General features: G+C 39.3%; 1 protein-coding gene across 7 annotated transcripts in view; it reads left to right on the top strand.

The window, feature by feature from the left end:
• NFIB (nuclear factor I B) overlaps positions 1 to 23,209 on the top strand; it is a 306,386-nt gene that overhangs the window by 240,602 nt on the left and 42,575 nt on the right. For all 7 annotated transcript variants that reach the window (XM_054397667.1, XM_054397664.1, XM_054397663.1 and 4 more), the window contains exons 4-6: positions 6,835 to 6,903; positions 9,387 to 9,507; positions 12,608 to 12,726. In XM_054397667.1, coding sequence (XP_054253642.1) covers positions 6,835 to 6,903; positions 9,387 to 9,507; positions 12,608 to 12,726 — 309 coding nt within the window. The remainder of the gene's footprint in view (positions 1 to 6,834; positions 6,904 to 9,386; positions 9,508 to 12,607; positions 12,727 to 23,209) is intronic.

Here is a 23,209-nt window from a genome sequence, read left to right as displayed (position 1 = left end):
GGCCTGTTTACCACTGTGGTACTGGGCATCCACTCAGGGCTGCTGAAGGCAGATTATTGAAGGAGACCCAGTGTGGCATTTTCAGTGTAAGGTTGTATATATATTTCAAGTTCCATAGGTCTTTTATATAGCTCAAGAAAATATCTGCAAAGGTGTAGGAGGATATATACTGAAGACAGGGAGAGGGATCTTTCAGTATGTTCATCTGTTGGGCATAAGAAAATTACGCAGGAGAGTGAAAAAGAGACATCTGGAAGTGTATGCTGCTTGGTAGACTTGATTTGTTTATACACCCACTGCTGTGTCCAGTCATTGCCATGTTGCTCAAATCTTTGAACACAGCATTTTAAATCTGCTAAAGCAAAAGTAAGAAATAGCTATGCTGATAGAGTAAAATGTTAACTTGAATATCATAGTAAGATAGGATAGGCAGTTGATTACAATTTGAGGAATCAAGAGGGCTGGAAACTGGAAGAGAACTCGCATTAGTGCTTCATGTTTTTCTTCCAAATAGAACTAGGAGGAGAATATTCTCCTCTTGTACAGGTCCCGCCAAGATTTCAGAGCTATTCTTGTCCAGCATTGGGGAAAGCAAAAGGTAACTTTGCAGAAGGTGCAAAGGAAGCCTAATCCTCCTGACACAGACATATGCTTCCTTCATTGGTGACAGAAGACAATTGTGCTTAGATTTTTTTGCTTTTATCCAAGCAGTTCTGTTCAGAGGTTATTAGAGCTATGTTTCCTAGCAAGTGATTTTTTTTTATTTCCCTCATAGAATTTATTCCACTTTGTCTGGTACAAGGAATACCTTCCCATAAATTTTGCAGACTCTATAGCGTTAGTCAGGGCTGAATGAGGAATGTAGATGACTCAGGTTTCAGCCTATGTGCTGGTGAATATTACATTGTTTATATGGGGTGACACAATTTCAGAGAGATTATGAAACTGTCTTTCCATGTTTCATTCCTCCCCACTGTTTCCCTTCTTCTTTCCTCCACAGGAATGTTATGATATGTTGTCAGGGAATTAATCTACTGATAAAATCCATAATCTGACTGTATAATAGGTATGTGAATCCCCAGCCTCACTGCTCTGGAACCGGTTTTCCCCTTCTATTTTCACGAGAAATTTCATTCTGGGAACCATTTCCAAAGAAGACCTGGGTGAAATCACCATCTGTGGTTTTTTTCCCTCCTTTTTTTTTTTAAATCAAATTCATTTTTAAAAAATAATTTAAGTGTTGCCAAAAAGCTTGCAACCAGCCTCACCTATCTCTCAATATGCAAATCTCTCTTGCAGCTGTACAGCCCCAAAGGCTTTTTAGTGCTTTCATATGGGCTAGCAGCCATAAGGAAAACATTCTTTTTGGATTGTGCCCCAAGAAATATGTAATAAATTTGACTATATATGACTGTTCTTGATATAAGTATTTCAGTTTTAAGTTTTAGAATGTATAGTTTCAGAAATAATGCCTGAAGAGTAATGTGTTCTCAACATTCTTTCTTTTTTGGGAAAGCAATAAGCAAAGTCTTTGAGTTTTGACTGACTCAGAACACAGATGGTTTCATTATTTTGCTGCATGGCAAGTTACCCTCTTGTGGATGGGGAATTAGTCCCATAATTACTACGAATGGAAGAGATATTCCCTGGCCTCACCACTGCAAGCAGCTTTCCTTATGGAAGCAGTGATGCCATAGTAGCCGTTTAGGGATTCAGGCAGAATTGTATTTAAACGTTTAATTTACCTTGCCTTTTGAGCTTGGGAGTGGATATTCTGACATGCTTATTACTTCCTTTATTTCTGCAGCCATGGCATCTCAGACGGTGATTTTCAAATAAAGCGGAGCTTTATGTGAACGGTTAGGTTTGGCCAGAGCTTTTCTGTGGAGCTGTCCCTTTCCCAAATATTCAATGAATTAATAATGCCAGTGATTGAGAAGTGATACTTTTCTTTGTCAAATTCTGAGTTGTAAGCCAGGTGGGGTATTCTGTAGGCAGAGCAGAGCTGTTCTATCTTGACGATCAGAAACCTACACAGATTGTACAGCCCCTTTTTCCAACATTAAGAGATTTTGTTATTGCATGCTGGTTTGAAATTTGGTGTGGGTAATTGCTACTGCTTTACTGATTTAGGATTACTTTTGAATTTCTGTTTGCATTGGCTATCCTTTATGAGCCTATAATGTAAGTAAATGATCAATTCTGCTACTGTATTCGCTTTTGATGCCATTGTGCTCAGTGGTTAGTGCAGTGGTTTTTAAAGTACGCACAGAGCAAGAATTTACTAGATACTTTTAGAATTCCAGAAAATTGCTGTGACATCAAGAAAATTCCTATTTGTTACCTGGTAGTCCTGTAGCAGTTAGTTTGCGGCTCTCCTGATCTCATTTTAAATCTTGGCTGTAGTTTGTGTATAACCTAAGATCCTCTGGAGTGGAAGGGAAGTATGTATTTGTGTCAGTTACCCTTTCTGTTTCTTGCTATGTTTTGGGGCATCTCACCTCTTGGGTTCTAGTACATTCCAGAGTTCATTAAACTAAGATTTTACTTCTTCCAATTAGTACATCATTGAAGGATATTATAGTTCTGGGATATTGGGAGAATTGATAATCTTGTGTGTTTTTTGAAAATGACACAGACAACTCCTTAGCTCCTTATTGTGATAAAAAGTTCAAATGGAGACAGGGGATTGTTTTGCAGTATGTTTCCTGTACCATTTACAACATCATTGCAGCATTTCAGGAAACAAAACCAAAGCAGACTGCAGGTATGCAAGAAAGCAAGAGACAATTGTATGATTACCTAAATAGCCTCATTCTCTGGACACACCATAGCTCAACTGCTTTAAATGACGTCATCACTGAAATCTTGTGTCACTCATTGCCTCATGTTATCTGCTTTTGACTGCCTTTAGGAAATGTTGTTTCCATGGAAAATTCTGGTACTCTTTTTAAGATACTGACCTCAAAATGCATGCAATAAGAAGACAAACCACAAGTCTACTGACTGTATGTTAACTTGCTATGAGCAGTGTGAGACTAATTTTTCACTAGTGTTTCTGAATATGAATAGTAGCTGTATGCCACTAGGATTACTGCTGAAGCTTTGTGCAGAAGTCAAATATTGCAAAGAGCAGAATGAGCTGATCCTTAAAAAGACATTTTCCAAACATTTCAACAAAAGAAACTATACAATAAAATAATCTGTAATTGCAGCAGTTTCAAAAGTCAAACAAACCTGTAGCAGCATCCAGAACAGTATTATGCATAACTTAAGCGACAGCTCTCTGCTAGTGTTAATATATACTGGGCTGAAGCTTCAAGCTTTTCTTTTCACAGTAACTTCTGATATTGAACCCACTTTACTGCTGGTAAGTCTATCTACTGGTGTATAATTATTGTTAAAGACCCAGAAAGAAAACTTTAATCCCTTTGGCACTCGTCAGGTCACTGTATCACAGTATCACAGTATATCAGAGGTTGGAATGGACCTCAAGAGATCATCAGGTCCAACCGCTCTGCCAGAGCAGACCCTCCTTTGGAAAGTGCATTTTTCAGAAATAAGTTTTCTGTAAAAAAAGGTAAGTTAAAGAAGGCAGGTTTTATACTCACTGTATAAAAATGTAAAAGAAATACAGAAAAAAGACCACAGTTGTTCATGGGGTTTGGAGGTTACTAACTGGTTTTACAGAATGGCGCTATGACAGATTTGGCATAAATGATCTTGTAGAACTCAAATGTTGAGAATAGTGACAATTAGTGAAATGTATTTCAGACAGTGTTGTCTCTCAGGTAAGATGAGTTTTAGTAAAGGACAATACTCAGTGCTTATATTAGGTTTAAACAATAAAGACTACAAAGTGTTATCGCAGCCATCAAAAGAGAGAGTAAATTGTCTATGAGTAATACAACAACAGACTGTCATTGAATGCATTAGTTTATTTACTGAAGAGGTGGGAAACACACACCAAAAACATTAGTTCAAGGCTCTTTAACATATTAATGCAAGCAGTGAATTAGGGAATGTTTATCAAAAAACCCAGTTACTGTGAATAATGTGAATATGAATAACTGTTACTCAGTAGGGAGAACATCTTCACCAAGTAAAAGGCAGTCTCTGACACCATAGAGTCAAAACGTCTTATACTGTTGTCCTTCTGCATACTGTCTCGCTGTTTATATCTTTTTGTGTATGTAGACTGCATGTTTCTGCAACAAATTACAGCTGTTTATCAGTACAGAAGTTTTCCTATTGCACAACTGGATGCCAAGAACTCTTCAGTAACATATCCACCACAGGTTGCCTTCCTAACTAGTTAAAACTGTTGAAGTTTAACAGTGCTGGAACTGAATACACTGTGTTTATTTTTCTGCACTTGGAAGTACCACTGGAACCTACCTTCCCTGTTAGGACATGAGGCTCAGGATGAAGTTGCTCAGTGCCTGTTGACATAGACGCTTTATTGTTACACCAATTTTTCATATTTTGTCATATTCATAGAGAAAAAAAAATGAAGCTGTTTTTAAATGTGACTGAGATTGACAATAACTGCAGTTTCTCTTTTCCTAATGAAAACATTTGCATATATCTGTGGGTGTAATTTTCGGACCTTCTAAGACAGCTTGAAACTTGGATGAAAGACATTGATCTATTAGTCAACAGTGCATCATTCTCTGAGGTGGAGGCAGGTAGTTGGTATCACCCAGCAGCAGACCTTTTACCCTGCTCATATTTCATTATCACAGGGAGAGGAACACAACTTTTTATGTTATGTAGGTATTCTCAGAATTGCCAGTGAGAAAAACTAAGAATTCATTAAAAAAAAGGATGAAGATGAAATATGTGTCTCTGTGTGTGCATACACATGTATGTATAGGTATTCTTACATATAAAATCCTACATCGGCATTTTCTTTTTTCTTGATGTGATCCTTGGAGCTTATTCTTACTCCAAGGGTAGCTTGACTAACCTACACTTTGGTAAAGATTCTTTCAAGTTAGACTAACTTAAACGAGAGAAGTTATGCTTTAAAGTAGTGGTATTTGGATAAGGAGCAGAGAAGTTCAGTCTTGTCCCATGAGCAGTTCCAGAGCTCACTACATATACACAGAGCTGGTTACATACTTTAAGCTACACTTCAGTTACAGACCAACTGAAAATCAAGAAATCAAAATTTTCTTTGGAAATCTCCTTACTATGTGCTATCTCAGACTGTTCCTGCTGGAGAAAATGGTCAGACAAGGGAGACTGCCATCGTTAGAGAAATTATTTGCATTCATTCAGCAGAAATTATTCAGCATTCATAGGTTAAAAAAGTAAAAATTAGGAAGAAGGGAAAAGGAAACATGAACTCTGATTTTTTTTTTATTATATGGGCATGCCAATAAACACAAACTCTACATTTTTTTATGATATGGGTATGCCAAATTCTGTCATAAAAAGAAGTAAATATTTGAGAAGCCATGTCATCTTTTCATTTACACGCACACAAAAAAACCTCACCCCAATAAACAAAAGTGAAACCAACAACATGGAAAAAAGTTGCAAGAGAGTGCAGAAGATTTTAAAAAGACTCTTAGAGGCTGAAGAGGATTAAGTTTGTAGAGAGGCCTACAATATTCAGGTGAAGGACAGTAAGATAAAAAGTAGTGGATATGGAGAGAAGCTCTTGAAAATGAGAGAACAAGGAATGTGAAAGGAAGTGGAGGAAAAAGATGGGGAGAGCTGCAGAGCTACTAGTGGAAATAAAGCCATTCAAGAGTATCATAAGTGACATAACAGGAAGATGAGAAGATGATGGCATTGGCATAGGTCATTCAGAGGCCCCCAGAAGTCCCCCCTCATTCAGATGATCCCAGAGGCCTATGGTGTTCATCATCCTTGCTGCACTTAGTTCACTTGTTTTTTTTCAGCTGGGGAAGCCTGGCGTTAACTTATAGGTGTAATAGTGTAGCACATATGTCAGGAAATGTGCTCAGCTGGACGTGTACACATTCTTTCAGCTTTAGTTTTCAGGTGCATTTTTTATACTTGACATCAGAGGTACTGTGTAAGGTGGCTCTGTGGGCCAAGTAAGACTGGTAGTAAGCAGTGAAAAATACTGGTTTTGCCTGTGCCCTCTTGCTTTGACCCTGAAAAGTAAGAGAGATTTTCTCTCAAGTAAAGGGTACTACTTTTGCAGTCACTTTTCAGATGTCAGTGGTAGTATTTTCTTTTAAATTACTTGAAGATGGAAGTGATAATTGCCAAAAGAAGCCTGAACAGAATAATACTAAACAATAGTTTTCCAAATCACTAAATATTCCAGTAGTTGCATTTTAAAATTAGTTTATTTTGTTACTTAAGACTTTCAGAGTACTTTTACTCATTCAAACATGTGGAACAGAAAATTGACAGTGTATTATTAAAAGGAAAAGGCTGCGTTAATTCTGAAAAGAGACTAGAGAAATCACAGTAAGAGATTCTTAGAGCACTGTCTTATATGAAAACAAGTAAAAAAATAGTGCTGTTGGAGCAACAGGGTGCAGGAAGTATAGATCTAAGTATTTGTGATGGTAAATTGTTGGCATTTCCTACCTGTAGGGGCTGTGATGTCATGTAGTCTCAAGTTAAGTCAAATGCAATGATTATTGGTATGACACTTCCACAGAAACCTAGGTTTTTGTCGTCCTTTATATAAGGTTATCTAATTACCCTGCTAAGAGAGGTCTTGATTATTACTTTGGTCTGCATGTCATAGTTTTGGGACTCAATCCTGTTGTTAGCCGATGTGTAAATTTATCTATATTCATTTGTTAATCTTCTCATTACACTGACTATTGTGGTCTTTTTCAGTGTACCTGGAGGACAGTTTTGTAAAATCTGGAGTATTCAACGTGTCAGAACTTGTGAGGGTGTCCAGAAGTAAGTTATCATTTGCGGTTAATAACTTTTAAAGTCTGCTATAATCAAGTGAAGGCTTTTTCCTTGGAAGCTTTTTTGATCCACAAGTTACAAGATGAATAGAAAATGCCTATAACCACACACAATTTTGATATCTTTGACCATAACATTACAGTTCATATTGTATGTGTTTGTAATAAAATAAACAGGAGTCATCTTTTGCTTCTTCAATATTTAAAGATTAAATCAATTTGTTATTTGCCACTCTGCCCAGTGTAATGAATGGATAAACCAGCCAATATGTAACAAACCTTTCTGTTTGTTACACTTGCAGGTTTTAAAGTTCACCCTATGCATCCTTGGATTTTGCTAAACCATCTGTTCTTTTTTAGTTGGTTTTAAAATTTATAGTTCTTGAAAGAAAATTCACAATGTGGATATAAAGGATGACTAACTTACTATATGTTATGCTTGTGTTTGTTTTACAGCAATGGCTGTAATTGAATTTCTAATTACTTTTGCTTGCTGTGGCATTAGGAATGTTATGTGCATGAACATGCAAAAAACCCAAATCCAAAACCCAAAACTCTCAAAACAACCCCGAAAACCAAACATGAAATGTAAATGGAGAAGTGAATCTTTCATTGCAGAAGGAGAACCCATTATTAACATAAGTAAGAAGATCTGGAGTTTTGACATGGGAAATTTTGCCATAGTAGTATGCCGTATGCCTGGTGCATATTTTCATTTGACATTGTTTTCTGGATGCTTCTTTTCTCCCTTTAGCATGAATAGTATTGAAGTATTTCTCTTAAGATTTCATTAGGAAGTGAACAAAAACACTTGAAAGTTCTAGCTAGAAGTGTCTGCACTGACAACAGCAACATTATAACAACTGAATCTATTTTCTGATGAGGTGAGGACAAAACTAGTGAAGCACAAATTTCCAAAACTGCCTATCAAAATTTTGCACATGAGTTGATTCATTCCAGGTCAGGATGCTTGAGGAATTTAATTAACTCAGTGAGGATTAAGAAGCATGTGTCATTTCATTTGCTGTGGTCAGAAATTAATATTTAACAATCAAAATTATGTTAAGTCATTCAGGAAAACACTGAGCATTGCCATCCTGCATTGTTAAGACACATTCGTTTTGTGCTTGCTGAAGGTACAGTTTTGCTGTTTTAGGAGGCTGAGGATGTGCAAAACAATGTTTTCCTTTAATTGTCAGGTTGTTAAATAAATTCTAAATTATCAAGCTATTCAGATTCAATAAGAATTAATTTTGTAGTTACATCATGGAATCGCACCTTCTGCAGCTCTTATACATGATATACTTCTAATAAAAAGGTTTAAAGTATGTGGTTTCTGTGGGATTTCTTCTCATGCATTTGTTTAACCTCAAGCCGCAAGAATTGTACTTTTAACTGTCAGGAAAAATACAAACCTTCAGATACATTACACAACGTGCAATTGTTCTATTAAGTGCCAAAGGTAGTTAACATGCACAATGTACAAACAGTGAGCAAAAGTAAAACCACCACAATATGTAACGTACAATTTATTCTTGAAACACCAAGACATACAGTAGACAGACATCGCAAGGGGGTGACGATAACACTGAACATGTGTGTGCTTGTGTGTATGTCTACATATGCAAAACACTACCTGTGGCACCAAGTGAAAGAAAAAGAGGCAGCAGAAACATGCTGTCAGCATAGAAGGCTGTTATTAATACAAAAAGAGATAAAATTAAGGGGAAAAATTTGTGTCCCAAAGTTTATTATTCCCAGTTATTTTCATTTTTTTAAAAACGTAATATTGTATAATACTGTTGGAGAAGAGGAGACTAAGGGGGGATCTTATTAATGCTTGCAAATATCTAAGGAGTTAGTGTTAGGAAGATAGGGCCAGACACTTCTCAGTGGATCTTCAGTGACAGGAAAAGAGGTAATGGGCATAAACTTGACTATAGGAAGTTCCATCTAAATGTGAGAAGGAGCTTCTTAACTTTGTGCGTGGCAGAGCACTGGAACATGCTGCTCAGAGAGAGACTGGACATGTTCCTTTAGGTGATCCTGCTCTGGCAGCAGAGATTGTCTCAATGATCCTCAGAGGTCTCTCCCAACCTCTACCATTCTGTGATTCTGTCATCACTCCTTATAAACCCTGCCTCATTCATTATAAAAGTCCTTCTATAGAATGCCTGATTTTGTGTTGACATCTGAGTAACCTTTTTCATATTAATGATTCCAGAATATCTGTTATACAACAAATAAATAACATCTGCCTAACTGCTAGGTGATTTCTAAGGACTGCAAAAGATAATTCACTTTTTACATATATATAAACCTTAACAGAACTTGTATGTACTTGATTTCTGAAAGAGGCAGAAATTTTTATGCGGGTATAACATCTTCATATTTTCCCCAGTGCTAAAAATGAAAAGATGACTAGAAAAAATAGAAGATGATTTTTTCTCACTATAATAATATATTTTTCAGCACCAATAACCCAGGGAACTGGAGTGAACTTCCCAATTGGAGAGCTTCAGAGCCAGCCATATTACCATGATATGAATTCAGGTGTAAATCTACAGAGGTCCTTGTCTTCTCCACCAAGCAGGTAAAAACCTGAAATGAGCTAATGTAAAACCAATTTTAATAGCATAGGGCAAATAATTCCCAAATATTGTCAACTTTTAATGAATTTCCTCTGATTGTGTAAGGTAGGTTACTTACTTACATTACCACAGTCAATGTTCAGGTATATACACTACAAATCTTGTAATTTGAAGCGGTTCTATTATTGTCTGTCATTGCTATTGGTAGGAAAACAATAGTAACTTTTGTCAGGGTCTGAAGAGCTAAGTCAATAATCTGCTAAGAGAACAGCTATTCATCCTGAAACTTCTGTTGAGTTGCTGAAAGTCCTAGCAGCTGGGAACCTGTTGGCAGGTCTTGGTGCCACAGGCATAAATGCTATTTATGACAGTTCCCCTTGTACCTGTCTTGAAAGGTTATGTTGGGAAAGATACTGTTTCCTGTGGTAAAGGTGTTAGAACAGGTATATAAAGACAAGATGCCTTTATCTGTAGCATCACCCCAGCTCACGGAAGTGTGTTTCCTGCTACATTCTTCAATGGAGCACTTCCCATCACAGTGAGGAAAAGGAGAAGCATATGAGAGAGTAACAGCTCTCCTCAAGGTTCTCCATGTGCCTGCTACACGCAGTTTGACCTGAGGGACCCACTTAATTCTTGCTTCATCATGGTCCCTTCTCCCAACTCCATGAAAGATCCATTTCCTCCCTCAGAAGCAACTGTCAAGCCCACAGAGGTGCAGAACCTTTTGTGCCTTTCATGTGACTCCCAAATAATGTACTGTCTGTCACACCCTGGGGGCCCCTTGCTTTTCTGAAACTGTCTGATGTACCATAAAATCACAAGCACTACAGGGTCTCCCATTACCCCACATTTCTGCACCCCAGTGAGTTAGGAAGTGTTTACACAGTGGGACAGATTTTAACAGGACTGTCAGGAGGCTGGGGTGCTCTTCCACCAGCACCTCGTGCTTTGGAGTTACTCTACTCATATTCTCCTATTGCATTCCATTTTATTTTCAGCTTGGCACATCACCTAGTATATTTTAGAAATGGATGGAATAATTCTTACAGTGTTGTTGAAGTATCATCAACCTAATTAAAACCTTCCTCTTGGTTTTCTTTGGCAGTCGGCTTAACAGCCTCAGTGTATATATTGTTACAAATACATTTGACTTCCTTCCACTGTATTGAAGTGCTGTCTCCTTTTATATGGTGTGACCTGAAATATGAGCCTTTTGTTGTTTTAAGTAAACTACTATAAAATGTAAAGTCTTGTTTCAGGTTAGGTCTCTTTGAAAAGCTTAGGGTGAAATGAAGTAGACCACATTTTTTCCATATTAACAGATTCAGAAAGTTCCTGTATTACCTTGACTTTTCCAGCAATACTTTTCCAGTGCACTGTTTTGCTTTCATGATTTGTGTGTAGTGTCTAACACTCTCATGACATAGCCTTTCTTTGGTAGGTCACAGGAACTGATTTCTTGATTGTTCAGTCAAATGCTGGTAGATTTTTGTCTGCTCCTCACTCATGCCATCACTGAAATACTAAATCATGAAAAATCCAAGCACCTACCTGCATTACATATTATTATTATTATAAATAGCATCATCTGTAAGTTAGGAGAGGCAGGTCCTGCCTGACCAACCTGATCTCCTCCTATGACCAGGAGACTCACCTGGTGGATGTGGGGAAGGCTGTGGATGTAGTCTACCTGCACTTCAGCAAGACCTTTGACACCATCCCCCATTGCAAACTCCTGGCCAAGCTGTCAGCCTGTGGCTTGGACAGGAGCACTCTGCACTGGGTTAAGAACTGGCCACAGGGCTGGGCCCAGAGAGGGGTGGTGAATGGTGCCACTTCCGTCTGACAGCCAGTCACTAGTGGTGTCCCCCAGGATCAGTGTTGGGCCCCACACTGTTCAATATCTTTATGGATATCTGGATGAGGAGATAGAGTCCATCATCAGTAAGTTTGCAGATGACACCAAGTTGGGAGCAGGTGTTGATCTGATAGAGAGTGGGAGGGCTCTGCAGAGGGACCTTGACAGGCTGGACAGATGAGCAGAGTCCAAGGGCATGAGATTTAACACATCTAAGTGCTGAGTTCTACACAGTTGCCACAACAACCCCATGCAGAGCTAGAGGCTGGGGACAGAGTGGCTGGAGAAGCAGCCAGGTAGAAAGGGTCCTGGGGATACAGGTTGACAGTAGGCTGAACATGAGCCAGCAGTGTGCCCAGGTGGCCAAGAAGGCCAATGGCATCCTGGCCTGTATCAGGAATAGTGTGGCCAGCAGGAGCAGGGAAGTCATTCTGCCCCTGTACTCAGCACTGGTTAGACCACACCTTGAGTACTGTGTCCAGTTCTGGGCCCCTCAGTTCAAGAAAGATGTTGAGTTGCTCGAATGTGTCCAGAGAGGGGCATCAAAGCTGGTGAGGGGTCTGGAGCACAAGTTCTACAAAGAGTGGATGAGGGAGCTGGGGTTGTTTAGCCTGGAGAAGAGGAGGCTCAGGGGAGATCTTATTGCTGTCTGCAACTACCTGAAAGGAGGTTGTAGCCAGGTGGGGGTTGGTCTCTTCTCCCAGGCAACCAGTGAGAGAACGAGAGGACACAGTCTCCAGCCACGCCAGGGGAGGTTTAGGCTGGATGTTATGAAGAAATCACAGAAAGAGTGATTTGCCATTGGAATGGGCTGCCCAGGGAGGTGGTGGGGTCGATGTCCCTGGAGGTGTTTAAGATAAGACTGGATGAGGCACTAGTGCCATGGTCTAGTTGATTAGATAGGGTTGGGTGTTCAGTTAGACTTGATGATCTTGGAGGTCTCTTCCAACCTCGCTGATTCTGTGATTCTGTGAATGTAAGCTTTCATATCCACTTTTTTTTGTGCTTTGCAATGCTGAATTACTTTCTGTTGAAATATTGGGTGTTCACAAAATATATATATATGTCCCACTTTGGGACATAGTTTAATGCCCATGGTGGTGTCAGGCTGATGGTTGGAGGTTTTTCCCACTGAAATAATTTTACGATTCTGTGATTCTATTTGTTGAAATTCAAACAGTTTATATACTACTAGTGGCTGCATATTGTATTCACTGCCAAATATCATATTACTTCAACAGCAAAAGACCCAAAACTATCTCTATAGATGAAAATATGGAACCAAGCCCAACAGGAGACTTTTATCCTTCTCCAAATTCACCAGCTGCAGGGAGTCGGACATGGCATGAAAGAGATCAAGGTGAGTAACACAGGACTAATTTACCTCAAAGTCTATTCAAATATACAATAAATCTCTTCATCTGCCTTTCCATTATCACAGTAATTATTTTTCTGTCTGGTATGTGTATTTGCTGTTTTTGTAAATATAGTTAAAACCAACAGACAAGAGGATATGGTATAAACAACCACATAATAATTTTTCCATCTGGTGTCTGGCTTATCTGTTGTTTGGAAAGGTGTGTCAAACAAGGTACTTGATACTGCATATGCTGTGATCATGCCAGCAGGGTTTTGACTGCAATAATTTCAAGTTAATTCCAAAATATCTCTATCCTATGGTTCAGTCATCATTTGTTTACTGCGGTTTCGTTTTACTATGACAGCCTCCTGTATGTGCTTTTAGTCTGTCCTGTGTGACTCAGAATGGGCCCAACAGGCTGTTTTCTTAAGATCCCACACATAGCTTTGTGGGACTAAAGAGTGTTTTAAGTGGTCGTATATCTTTGACTATCAGAAGCCAGGAACACATTTTTATGGAGAGGAAAGTGACAGCTATCAAAACAGCAAAATTAATTGTCATAAGTTTCCCTCATGTTATCTTAATGTTTTATGAACCTAGATGCCAGTGTAGTTTTATCCCTCATCTTTTTGATGTGAAACCATGTTTAAGTTTACATGTATTTGAACGGTGTTGGCTAACGGATCCAGGTTGAGGACCTGCAACTATTTGGAGATTCTCTGAGGTGTACAGTACAGTATGTGAAAGTGAAATAAAGAATTGGAGAAATTATTTTTGAGACTCCTGGAGGCATTTTGCATTTTTTGTTGTTGAGATGATCTCCCATTCCTACAGAGGGACAGATAGTATACTGTCCAATCTGGAAACAATTACATAGGGAAAACATAGGCAAGTCTTTTTTCTCTATTTATGTTTGGTTCTAATCACTTTCTGAGATTATCTTGTAGTTGTGGAAGTACTGTAAAGTAGTGACTGCAATGCCTGTCTTTGGTACATGGCCTCAGTGGAAAGGAGTACGTGGCACCTCCTGTCGTATTTGCTCAGCTACTGCTTTGTTAGGTAATTGATATCATCTTCATACTAGCAGGTATCTGTGTAAAGCTCCAGAAGTCTTATCAGGATATGAGATTCATTAAAATATATGCTTCGTTTTCTTACGCCTGCAAGCAATAAAGGTAATAGAATAAAAATTTGGAGGTGGTTTCTATGCCAAAGATCTTACTGGTATACTTCCCTCTCTTCCGTCTTATGAGGCTAGGCGTAAATGAGAAAAAAATAGAAGTCATTTGGGATCACATCTGTGTTCATCCACTTGTCACTAGGGGATGCTCACATAAGTCCCAACAGGCACTGCTTTTCCAAGCAGTCTCCTAAGGCTATGAACACCAGAAATGTGAATCCTTTCACAGTACCCACAAATGAGAATATACAGTTATGAGTAAGTACCATATCCTAAGTACCATATCCTTCACTTTAATGCAATTTAAACTTCTCTAAGAGAATGAAAATCACAAAGAGGATTGATACTGAGATAGAGCATTATTGATTTCAGTTTCATTGTCTCTGTAGCTTGACAAATTGCATTAATGTAATTACAGATAATTTGAATATTTGTCCTTGAGATCTATTTTATTGTATAGTACTGCAACAATGTGTATGTTGTAAATAAATAAAACAGGGGTTATGACCAATAATTAGTCATGATAAAAGTGGAGAGATTCATGTATACTTCAGTGGTAGTCACCTGTCTGGAAGTACTGAATATCAATATAGAACAAAGTGAATTTTAGTTTTACAGTTTCTTCATCACATTTACTTTCTTACACATCACCCAACTCTACACAGAGTCAGGAGTCAAGATGACACCATACTATTAAAATTGAAACAGCTGGATCGCTATCACCCATTGATTGGCCAGCATCTGTTGGACCCTCCACTTCTCAGGTCCCAGTCCCTATTGTTGGATATCCTCCTTCTGGACACTTGGCCCCTTTTGCTTTCTCCCCTCCCACTGGACACTCCATCCCCATTGGGATCCTTCCTGATGGCTCTTTCCTTCTTGAGCCTTCTGAACTGTCAAAGATGGATATGCTCATTTCTGAAGTGAGGGAACTAAAAGAGGAAGTAGTTAATGTGGTCCAGGAGTTGAGAACCATGACAGATCACCTTGGCTTTTTGGTGGCCTGTGTTGGATTCAGGACTTTTCCCAGCTCCTGGTTCTCCTTCTGAAGGCTAATGCTTTAGAAACTTGTGGTCTCCATCTAACAGATGAATTCATCTTAGAAAGGTTTACCTTGATGAATATCTGTTAAATGCATTTCTGTGTTTTAGACTCAATCTGAGTTCTAAAAATCTTTGTAAGGCAAAGCATACTTTAAAACAATTTATGTTTTCTTAGTTACTTCTGTTACATCTGCCTTTGTATTTTTTAATATTTAAGAATAATATTTAATCAATGTATACACACATACAGATACCTTTTTGTATGTATGTATTTGCACTCCTTAGGGATCTGTCTGAATTTTCTGTGTTTTTAACTAGGATAATGTGTGCATGGTAGTCAAATGCTGCCACTTGGTAAGTTTTTTTAACTTCACATTCATAAAGTGAGAAATACTTTTCACCCAAAGTAACTTTTTGAAGTGTATTTCTGGAGAACATTCTTAGCCTTGGCTTCTCTTAGCCTGTTGGCTTCTATGATGATGAAGGTGGCATCATGGTAACAAACAACAGCATTATCAAGGAAGGCTTGCCTGCCAGTCAGATTTTCCTGTTTCTAGCAGGTTACAGGTCAAGGGATTTTTTAGTGTTCAACAAACAGATGTTGCATCTAATTGTTAAAAATCATTAGTTCTGCTGTGATAGTTTTAAGAAATGGAATTGGTTTGCTATTGATTTCCATACCTACTGGTATGTAAAATAAATTAAAAATTACTTTCATAAAGATGAAAAGTGTTTTCTTACACTTAGAACTTGGAAGGCACTATGTATAGAAAATTAGATAAAAAATCTTTCAGATGTATATTTAAGGCAGACAAAAAAAAATCCATGAATAAGACACCAAAATGGTTATCTTAAAATGAATGAAGTTGCTTATGCATCAAGAAAATCTACATCCTTTGTTACTGGGTAAAAAAGATGTTAACTTTACACTCCCTCAGCAGAGATTATAACTGTTTTTCTCTATTTAGAAGAGTTCTAGGTGAATTGACAATTGGTTCCTATCTTCAAATACTCAAAGTAGCAGATGAAAAAATTTCTTCTTTGGGCAGAGAAGGGATCTGACTTTTCCTTCACCCCAGGTACACTTCAGTTTCTGAAAGAATGAAGAGTAAAATGTTTAGAAATACAGAAAGACAAACACAGTAGGGGATACAGCAGGAATCAATACGAAAAGGTTTGCTTTTTTGCGTCCCTGTAAATGGCTGTTATTTGCTCAATAAAATGGCTTTAAAAATCTTACTATAGGTTCCTTGTCTTTTATTTTGACTAACATATTTTGTTAAGGCTTATTACTTAATGTTATCCATGTGTGATTTGTAATTTGAATACATTCAGGACTTGCACATCCATCTGCTGTATACATCAATGAAAGTTGTGAGTGCAAAACCACCTTTCTCTTGTATGTGTGGTAGTTGTTCTGTGATGAACTATAGTATGGCAACATCCTTTTGCCTTGATAACTCTGTACTTCCTTTGGTTGAAATCAGTGATAACATGCATGTTTTAATGCAAGATTTGGCCCAGGAGCTATTAAATATAATTTTCCTACTCCAATGTTTCTGAATAAGAAATTTCATTAGTCATTGGGATTTTTGAAAATTATCAGCTACTGTTAGAAATTGTAGATTAAATATTATTCTGTATGATCTAACCAATGTAGTGCAGAATACCCTTAGTTACCCAAAGAATAGATATTTCACACTTCATTAATCAAGGTCTCTTCACACTTCACTAATCAAGGTCTCTGCACTGACCTTTTTTCCAGTTATGATGCATCTGTGATATGGAAAAAATTAATTCATCCCACATACTGTAACATTTTTTAGGCACCTCAGCTTTTTTTTTTGATTGAGAAGTCCTTTGTTTCTGTGCTGTACCTATATATATATTTGAAAAGGCTCTTAATTTATGTTTTTTACTACTTTCATACTGTGGTGGTAGGGCCATCGCATGGCCCAATACAAATCCAGACAGGCCTTACGATGTCAAGACAGGCCCCTTTCTCTCCCCTCTTTCCTGCAGAAAAACGGGGCAATGCAAGAAAAGGAACAAAGCGGACAGGACCCTTGCCTCTCTGTAAACAAGATGCTTATCTGGGGTGAGAGCAGTAAGCTCCCCCAGATACAAGGTTTGTGCTTTTGCTTTTTATGGTCATAGCCTGGCAGCACGATTTTCCGTTGGGCAGCTACACATTAGCTTCAGTGCCCCATTGGACCAAGTGACCTCTGGCATTTTGTATATATACACATGGCTAGGTAGCCCTAGCCCTGCCTTGCTCAAATCTGCTGAAGCCTTGCTCCAAGCCTTGCTCAAGCCTTGTCGCCTCGAGTTGCCCTGCCCTGCCTCGAGTGCCTGGTCCAGAGCCTGGTATAAAGCCATGAGCCACACACATGCAAGCTGGAGAAGCCAGAGTCACCTAGAAAGCCAGAGTCATCTTAGCCTGCTTCCCCTTGCCACCAGAATCATGCCGTGCCTCAGTTTACCCAGGAACCACGCAAGCGCCCGTCGCCAAGAGCTCTGTTAACTGCCCACCGTCTGCTGAAGCCAGACCAGCCTGGGACCGTGCGGTAAACCTTTCTTGCCGGCTATCTGCCGTGCTGTGCCTACGTGAGCGCCCCCAAAGCTAACACAGCAGCAGCAGCCCTTATATGGGTGAAAATAGCTGTGAGTAACTCATTCACTGCCCTCTGGGTTTAATGGTTCTTATCGATCCTCTTCCCCGCTGTAACTGAGGGCTAACTGCTCTTGAGGACCTTCTATTTCCAAGTTGTTGCCTCCTAATTTGCATAGTTCATATTGTTCATATTTGCCCTGAGATTGCATAATTCCCTCTTCTGACCATACAAACGATCCTTCTACGAGTTTGGCATATTTCATATTAATAAAGGGTTACTTTTTTATTAATACCCATTTGCCATATCATTTATTAATTATTGTTCTGAGGGTAATTAATAGATAAGCCTCTCCTCAACCACAACACATACAAACTGTATCAATCAAAGGAATATATTTCAATGTGAGTTAATGATTTTTTCTCAGTTCAAAACTATTTCCCAGATGGATCTACAATTACATTAATATGGCACACCTCTTAAACCGTACTAAACTGTTACCAGTATAGATTATAATGCTGTAGCCAAAATGCTTCTAAATAAAAAAATTTGCTTACATTGCTTTATCTCAAATGCCTCTTTAATCTTATTGTATTCAAATTGGGAATACTTTTCTGATCTTTGCAGTTAAGGTCACAATATTTATTTCATTTTCTAGCCAAGATCCTGGGATTCTCAGCATTAATAAGATGTTATAGTTGTGTGTTTTTCCTTGAAGTTTGTATGACTTTCATAGAATGATTTAATAAATGAATGAAATATACTCTAAAGTCTTTATAAATGTTTGGCTTTTAAATTAGATTTTCTCACAGTCTTCCATGATACATAGACAGTGAAACGGTCCAGTCCATTTCTGAAGTGTAAAGTTAAATGAAAAGTAGTTGAGTACATAAAGTACATGCCACATTCTTTGTGGCAGCAATATTGTATTTTTGGTCTCATGCTTTTTGTCACTGTGTCCAAAGTCAGTCTTATTACTTGCAGTGCCTGCTCTGAACGGGTTGAACGGGTAACCACTCCACTGAGCTCTGAGTTACTCCTAAGTACTTCCCATTTGACATCTGATGGGCTGTGCTGATACAGAACTGATAGGATGAGCTGTGTTTGAAGCTGATGGAAGAAGTGAAGCAGAAGAGGCTGCAGAGGTGAAGTCTGGCACTCTGCTGCCAATCCCTGTGGGTCAAAGCTAGTGGAGATGTTCTCACTTTCTTCCAACAGCAACACCACAGCTCCCCATGGTCTTTGTGGTGGCACCTGTGTCTTGTGGGAGATCTCACAGCTGGACAGTGCTTCTATTATGAGGCCAACCTGGCTGAATAGAGAGATCTGGTTGCAGCTTTGGGAGAAAAGGAGGGTCTATGGCTGTTGGAAGAAGGGACAGGCCATCTGGGAGGACTACAAAGTTGTCATGACACTATGCAGGGAGAAAATTAGAAGAGCCAATGCTCAACTGCAAATTAATCTGGCTTCAGCTATTAGAGAGAACAGGAAATGCTTCTACAAATATATTAGCAGCAAAAGGACTAAGGAGAGTCTCTGTCCCTTGCTGGATCCTGGGGGGAACACAGTGGTCAAGGATGAGGAAAATGCTGAGGTACTCAATACACTCAATACCTCCTTTGCTTCTGTCTTTAGTAGTAGGAGCAGCTGTTCACTGGAGAAACAACTCTTTAAGATGGAAGGTAGGAATGGGGAGCAGAATGAAGTCGTCAAAATCCAAGAGAAGATGGTTGATGACCTGCTGTACCACTTAGACATACGCCACTCTATGGGGCTGGATGGCATACACCCAAGGGTACTGAAGGAGCTAGTGGAATTGTTTACCAAGCCACTTTCCATCATTTACTAGAAGTCCTGGCTAACTGGAGGTCCCAGCTGACTGGAGATAGGCAAATGTGATGCCCATGTACAAGAATGATTGGAAGGAGGATCCAGGAAACTACAGACCTGTCAATCTGACCTTGGCACTAGGGATGGTCATGGAGCAGCAGATCATCCTAAGTGCCATTATGCAGCATGTGCAGGACAACCAGGTGATGAGGTGAAGTCAGCATGGGTTTATAAAGGGCAGGTCCTGATTGACAAACTGATCTCCTTCTATGGAAAGAACACCCACTTAGTGGATGAGGGAAAGGCTGTGCATGTTGTTTTCCTGGACTCTAGTGAAGCCTTTGACAGTGTCTCTCACAGTTTCCTCCTGGAGAAACTGGCTGCTCATGGTCTTAATGGGTGGATGATTCACTGGATAAAAACTGGTTGAATAGTTGGGCCCATAGAGTAGTGCTGAATGGAGTTAAATCCAGTTGGTGGTCTGCCACAAGTGGTGTTCCCCAGGGGTCAATTTTGGGGCTGGTCTTGTTTAGTATCCTATCAATGATCTGGATGGGGGAGACTGAGTGCGCCCTCAATAAGTCTGTAGATGACACTAAGGTGGCAGGGATTGTTGATCTGCTTGAGGGTAGAAAGGCCATTAGGGACTTGGTCAGGGTGAATCAGTAGGCCAGGGCCAATTGTATGAGATTCAACAAGGCCAAGTCCTAGGTTCTGCATTTTGGTCACAACAACCCCATGCAATGCTACAGGCTTGGGACAGAGTATCTTGAAATATCTTGAATGAGATATCTTGAAAGGTATCTGGCAGAAAAGGACTTGGAGGTGGTGGTTGACAGCTGGCTGGACGTGAGCCAGCGGTGTGCTCAGGTGGCCAAGAATGCCAACATCATCCCGGCCTGTATCAGGGATAGTGTGGCCAGCAGGGTCAGGGAAGTGATTGTGCCCTTGTACTTAGCAGTGGTGAGGCTGTGCCTTGAATACTGTGTTCAGTTTTGGGGCCCACCATTACAAGAAGGACATTAAGTTGCTGCAGTGGGTCTAGAGAAAGACAACAAATCTGGTGAAGGGTCTGGAGAACAACTCTTATATGAAACAGCTGAGGGAGCCTGGGTTATTTAGTCAGGGGAAGAAGAGCCTGAGGGGAGACCATATTGCTCTCTACAACTATCTTAAAGGAGGCTGGAGTGAGATGGGAGTTGGTCTCTTCTCCGAAGTATCGTAGAATTGTAAAGATTGGAAAACACCTTCAAGGTCATCGAGTTCAACCTTGTCAAGTGATAAAATGAGAGGAAATGACCTCAAATCGCACCAAGGGAGGTTTGGATTGGATTAGGAAAAAAATTTCTTTCCTGAGAGGGTGGTCAGGCATTAGAATAGGCTGCTCAGGGAGGTGGTGGGAATCACTGTGCCTGGAGGTGTTAAAAAACATATGGGGACATAGCACTTAGGGACTTGGATTAATGACCATGGTGGTGTTAGGTTTACAGTTTGATTCAATGATCTTAGTGGTCTTTTCCAAGTGAAACAATTCTATGATTCTATGATTCTGTGGAGGGTGAGGAAGGCTGACTAACTTTATGCCAGCAGATCAGTGCAGGAAAAGAAAAATACTGTATTTTTCTCCTCACAAGAAAGAGTGCAGGTATGATAACGCGGTCATACTGATTATGAAGCTTTCCTGCGAGGTTTGCTGTTACTGTCTGACAAGCTGCCCACTGTTCTTGCAGTATATCATGCCATAGTTTCAGCTTAATCTTAGTGGGAATAGGGGAATAGATGTAAATTTAAAATAATTCCTTCAGTCTGGCCTATGACACTATCAAACAACAGCTAGGGGACTAGGTCTATATGTCCCATCCTATTGTTAAACATTTTTAAAAATAACTGTATATGGGTGTTTTCGGTGTGTATATATTTAATATTCATGCTGTAATCTGATCATGTGCCTGTGAAAATAACATTGGCACTAAGACTGATTTGGAGATGGAAGATTATCGAATCTTTGTACACTGAAATATTGTAGTATAAAATTTTTGCACCTAAAATCCTTTTCTAGACTTGATGTGGACACAAAAAGAAAACGGACATCAGGTTTTCAATTGTAAAGAGAGCAGCTCTCTTCAGACTGTAACACAAACTGCTGCTCAAGTTCTGAACACTCAGTGGCTAAGCACCATGCTTATGTACCTTTTATGTAAGACATTGCCGTTTCTCTGAGCATGAATACAAAGGCCTTCATTCTTCAATTGGTACACATATCAGAAAGTCATGGAACAGGACTGATGATGATTTTGTTTGTTTTGTTGTGCTCAGGAGAACATTGATGATAAGAACTGTTTTACATGAAAGTAAATGATTTGTTAGAAGAGCTTCTCTCTGGTCCAATAAAAAATTTATGGTGAGGGGGAGTAAGACACCAACAGGCCAGCGACTTGGGCCAAGATTTGGAGAATGGGATAGCTAGAAGTAAAGCCTGATCTCTGCTTATTAATGAACAGGAACTGTAGCAAGCCTTTCTGTATTCTAGGTATTGAATATTTCAGAGACCAAGCTGTTCAGGCACATCTGTCATTCCTATTTATTCACAAGACTATGTCACAATTCCTTTTTTTGTGAAGATAAATGAATTAAAATGTTTTGATTTTCAGGATTCTTGGTTTCCATCCAGCCTTAGTGACAAGTCTTTAGGACAGATATAACAAAAGCTGTTGCCTGACAAATGAGAGGTGGTTGTGCTTTACAGTCACTCAGCTGTCAAAACCCAGTGTTAGGTGCCTTATTAAGACCCACATTTGAGAAATACAGAAGCCTTACAGTGTTAGAGGAAATTAGCCTGAGCACAGGTGAAAATTGGTGATGCTGCCTCTGTCTGTGTAGAATGACTCTCTTCATTCTTCACACATGGAGGTGTAAAACATTTTTCTGGCTGCAGTGTGATTCATCGTCATCATCCTCTAGTTATCTGATCTGAATGTAAGCTTTACCTTGAGGTTTTCACACTTGCTACACACAAACGTACCTACCAGATGTGGTGGAGGCAGTAGAAAGTCAGCCTCAGTTGGATGTGATGTAGGTAGTGTATCCTGCCACCAGAAAGTATTGCTGGTGGTGCATCTGGCAAAAGAGCAATTAATTTAAAAATCTATCATGAAAGGATGCTCTTCTAGCTTGCCGGTGGTGCTACGGACTCTATAGCTTTCCTGCTTGTATTATGGCTAGATACATTAAGTTGAATATTGCTTTATCTTGCTTTTTCTGGAGGTGATGCTACACTAATAAGTTGTAAATGAATTCTTACAGACTGTTGTCTGCAGGAGCGTATCTTTTTAAGAAAGACTTTTGAAAATAAGCACTGGAAAACATATTGATAAGATTTGAGGAATAAACTAGATTAAAAAAGATTTAGTATTTGTATGTGATTTGTTCTTGCTCTGTTCATGAGCATGTTTCATGAGCAGGAAAGAGAAGCTGCTGTGTTGAAGTGGTGAGCAAGAAAGAAGATCAGGTGTTCGGAAACAGGCAGGTGGATGTTTGAATTTGCCCTGGATCACTATTTGATTCCAGCTGAGTTCTCCTAACAGGTGGCTTGCCAAGTGGTTTGCCAAGGTGACGTTCATCCAGGGAACTGTCTGAATGACAAGCTGCTTCAGTCTGAGGAAGAGTGTATTTGCTTTCATGAGTAAATTGCCAAACTCATGTCTCATTAGTGTTTCCTAAGATTCTTTGGAAGTGAACAACAGTTTAATTAAAGGCTGACGTAAACACATTTCTGCACTTTCCCTGCAGCATTTTATCACTTTTGAATTGATCAAAAT

This window comes from Indicator indicator, chromosome Z (assembly GCF_027791375.1).
Source record: "Indicator indicator isolate 239-I01 chromosome Z, UM_Iind_1.1, whole genome shotgun sequence".
Classification (NCBI taxonomy): Eukaryota; Metazoa; Chordata; class Aves; order Piciformes; family Indicatoridae; genus Indicator; species Indicator indicator.
The sequence above is the reverse complement of the archived record's forward strand: the minus strand, read 5'-3'. Positions and strand labels throughout refer to the sequence as shown.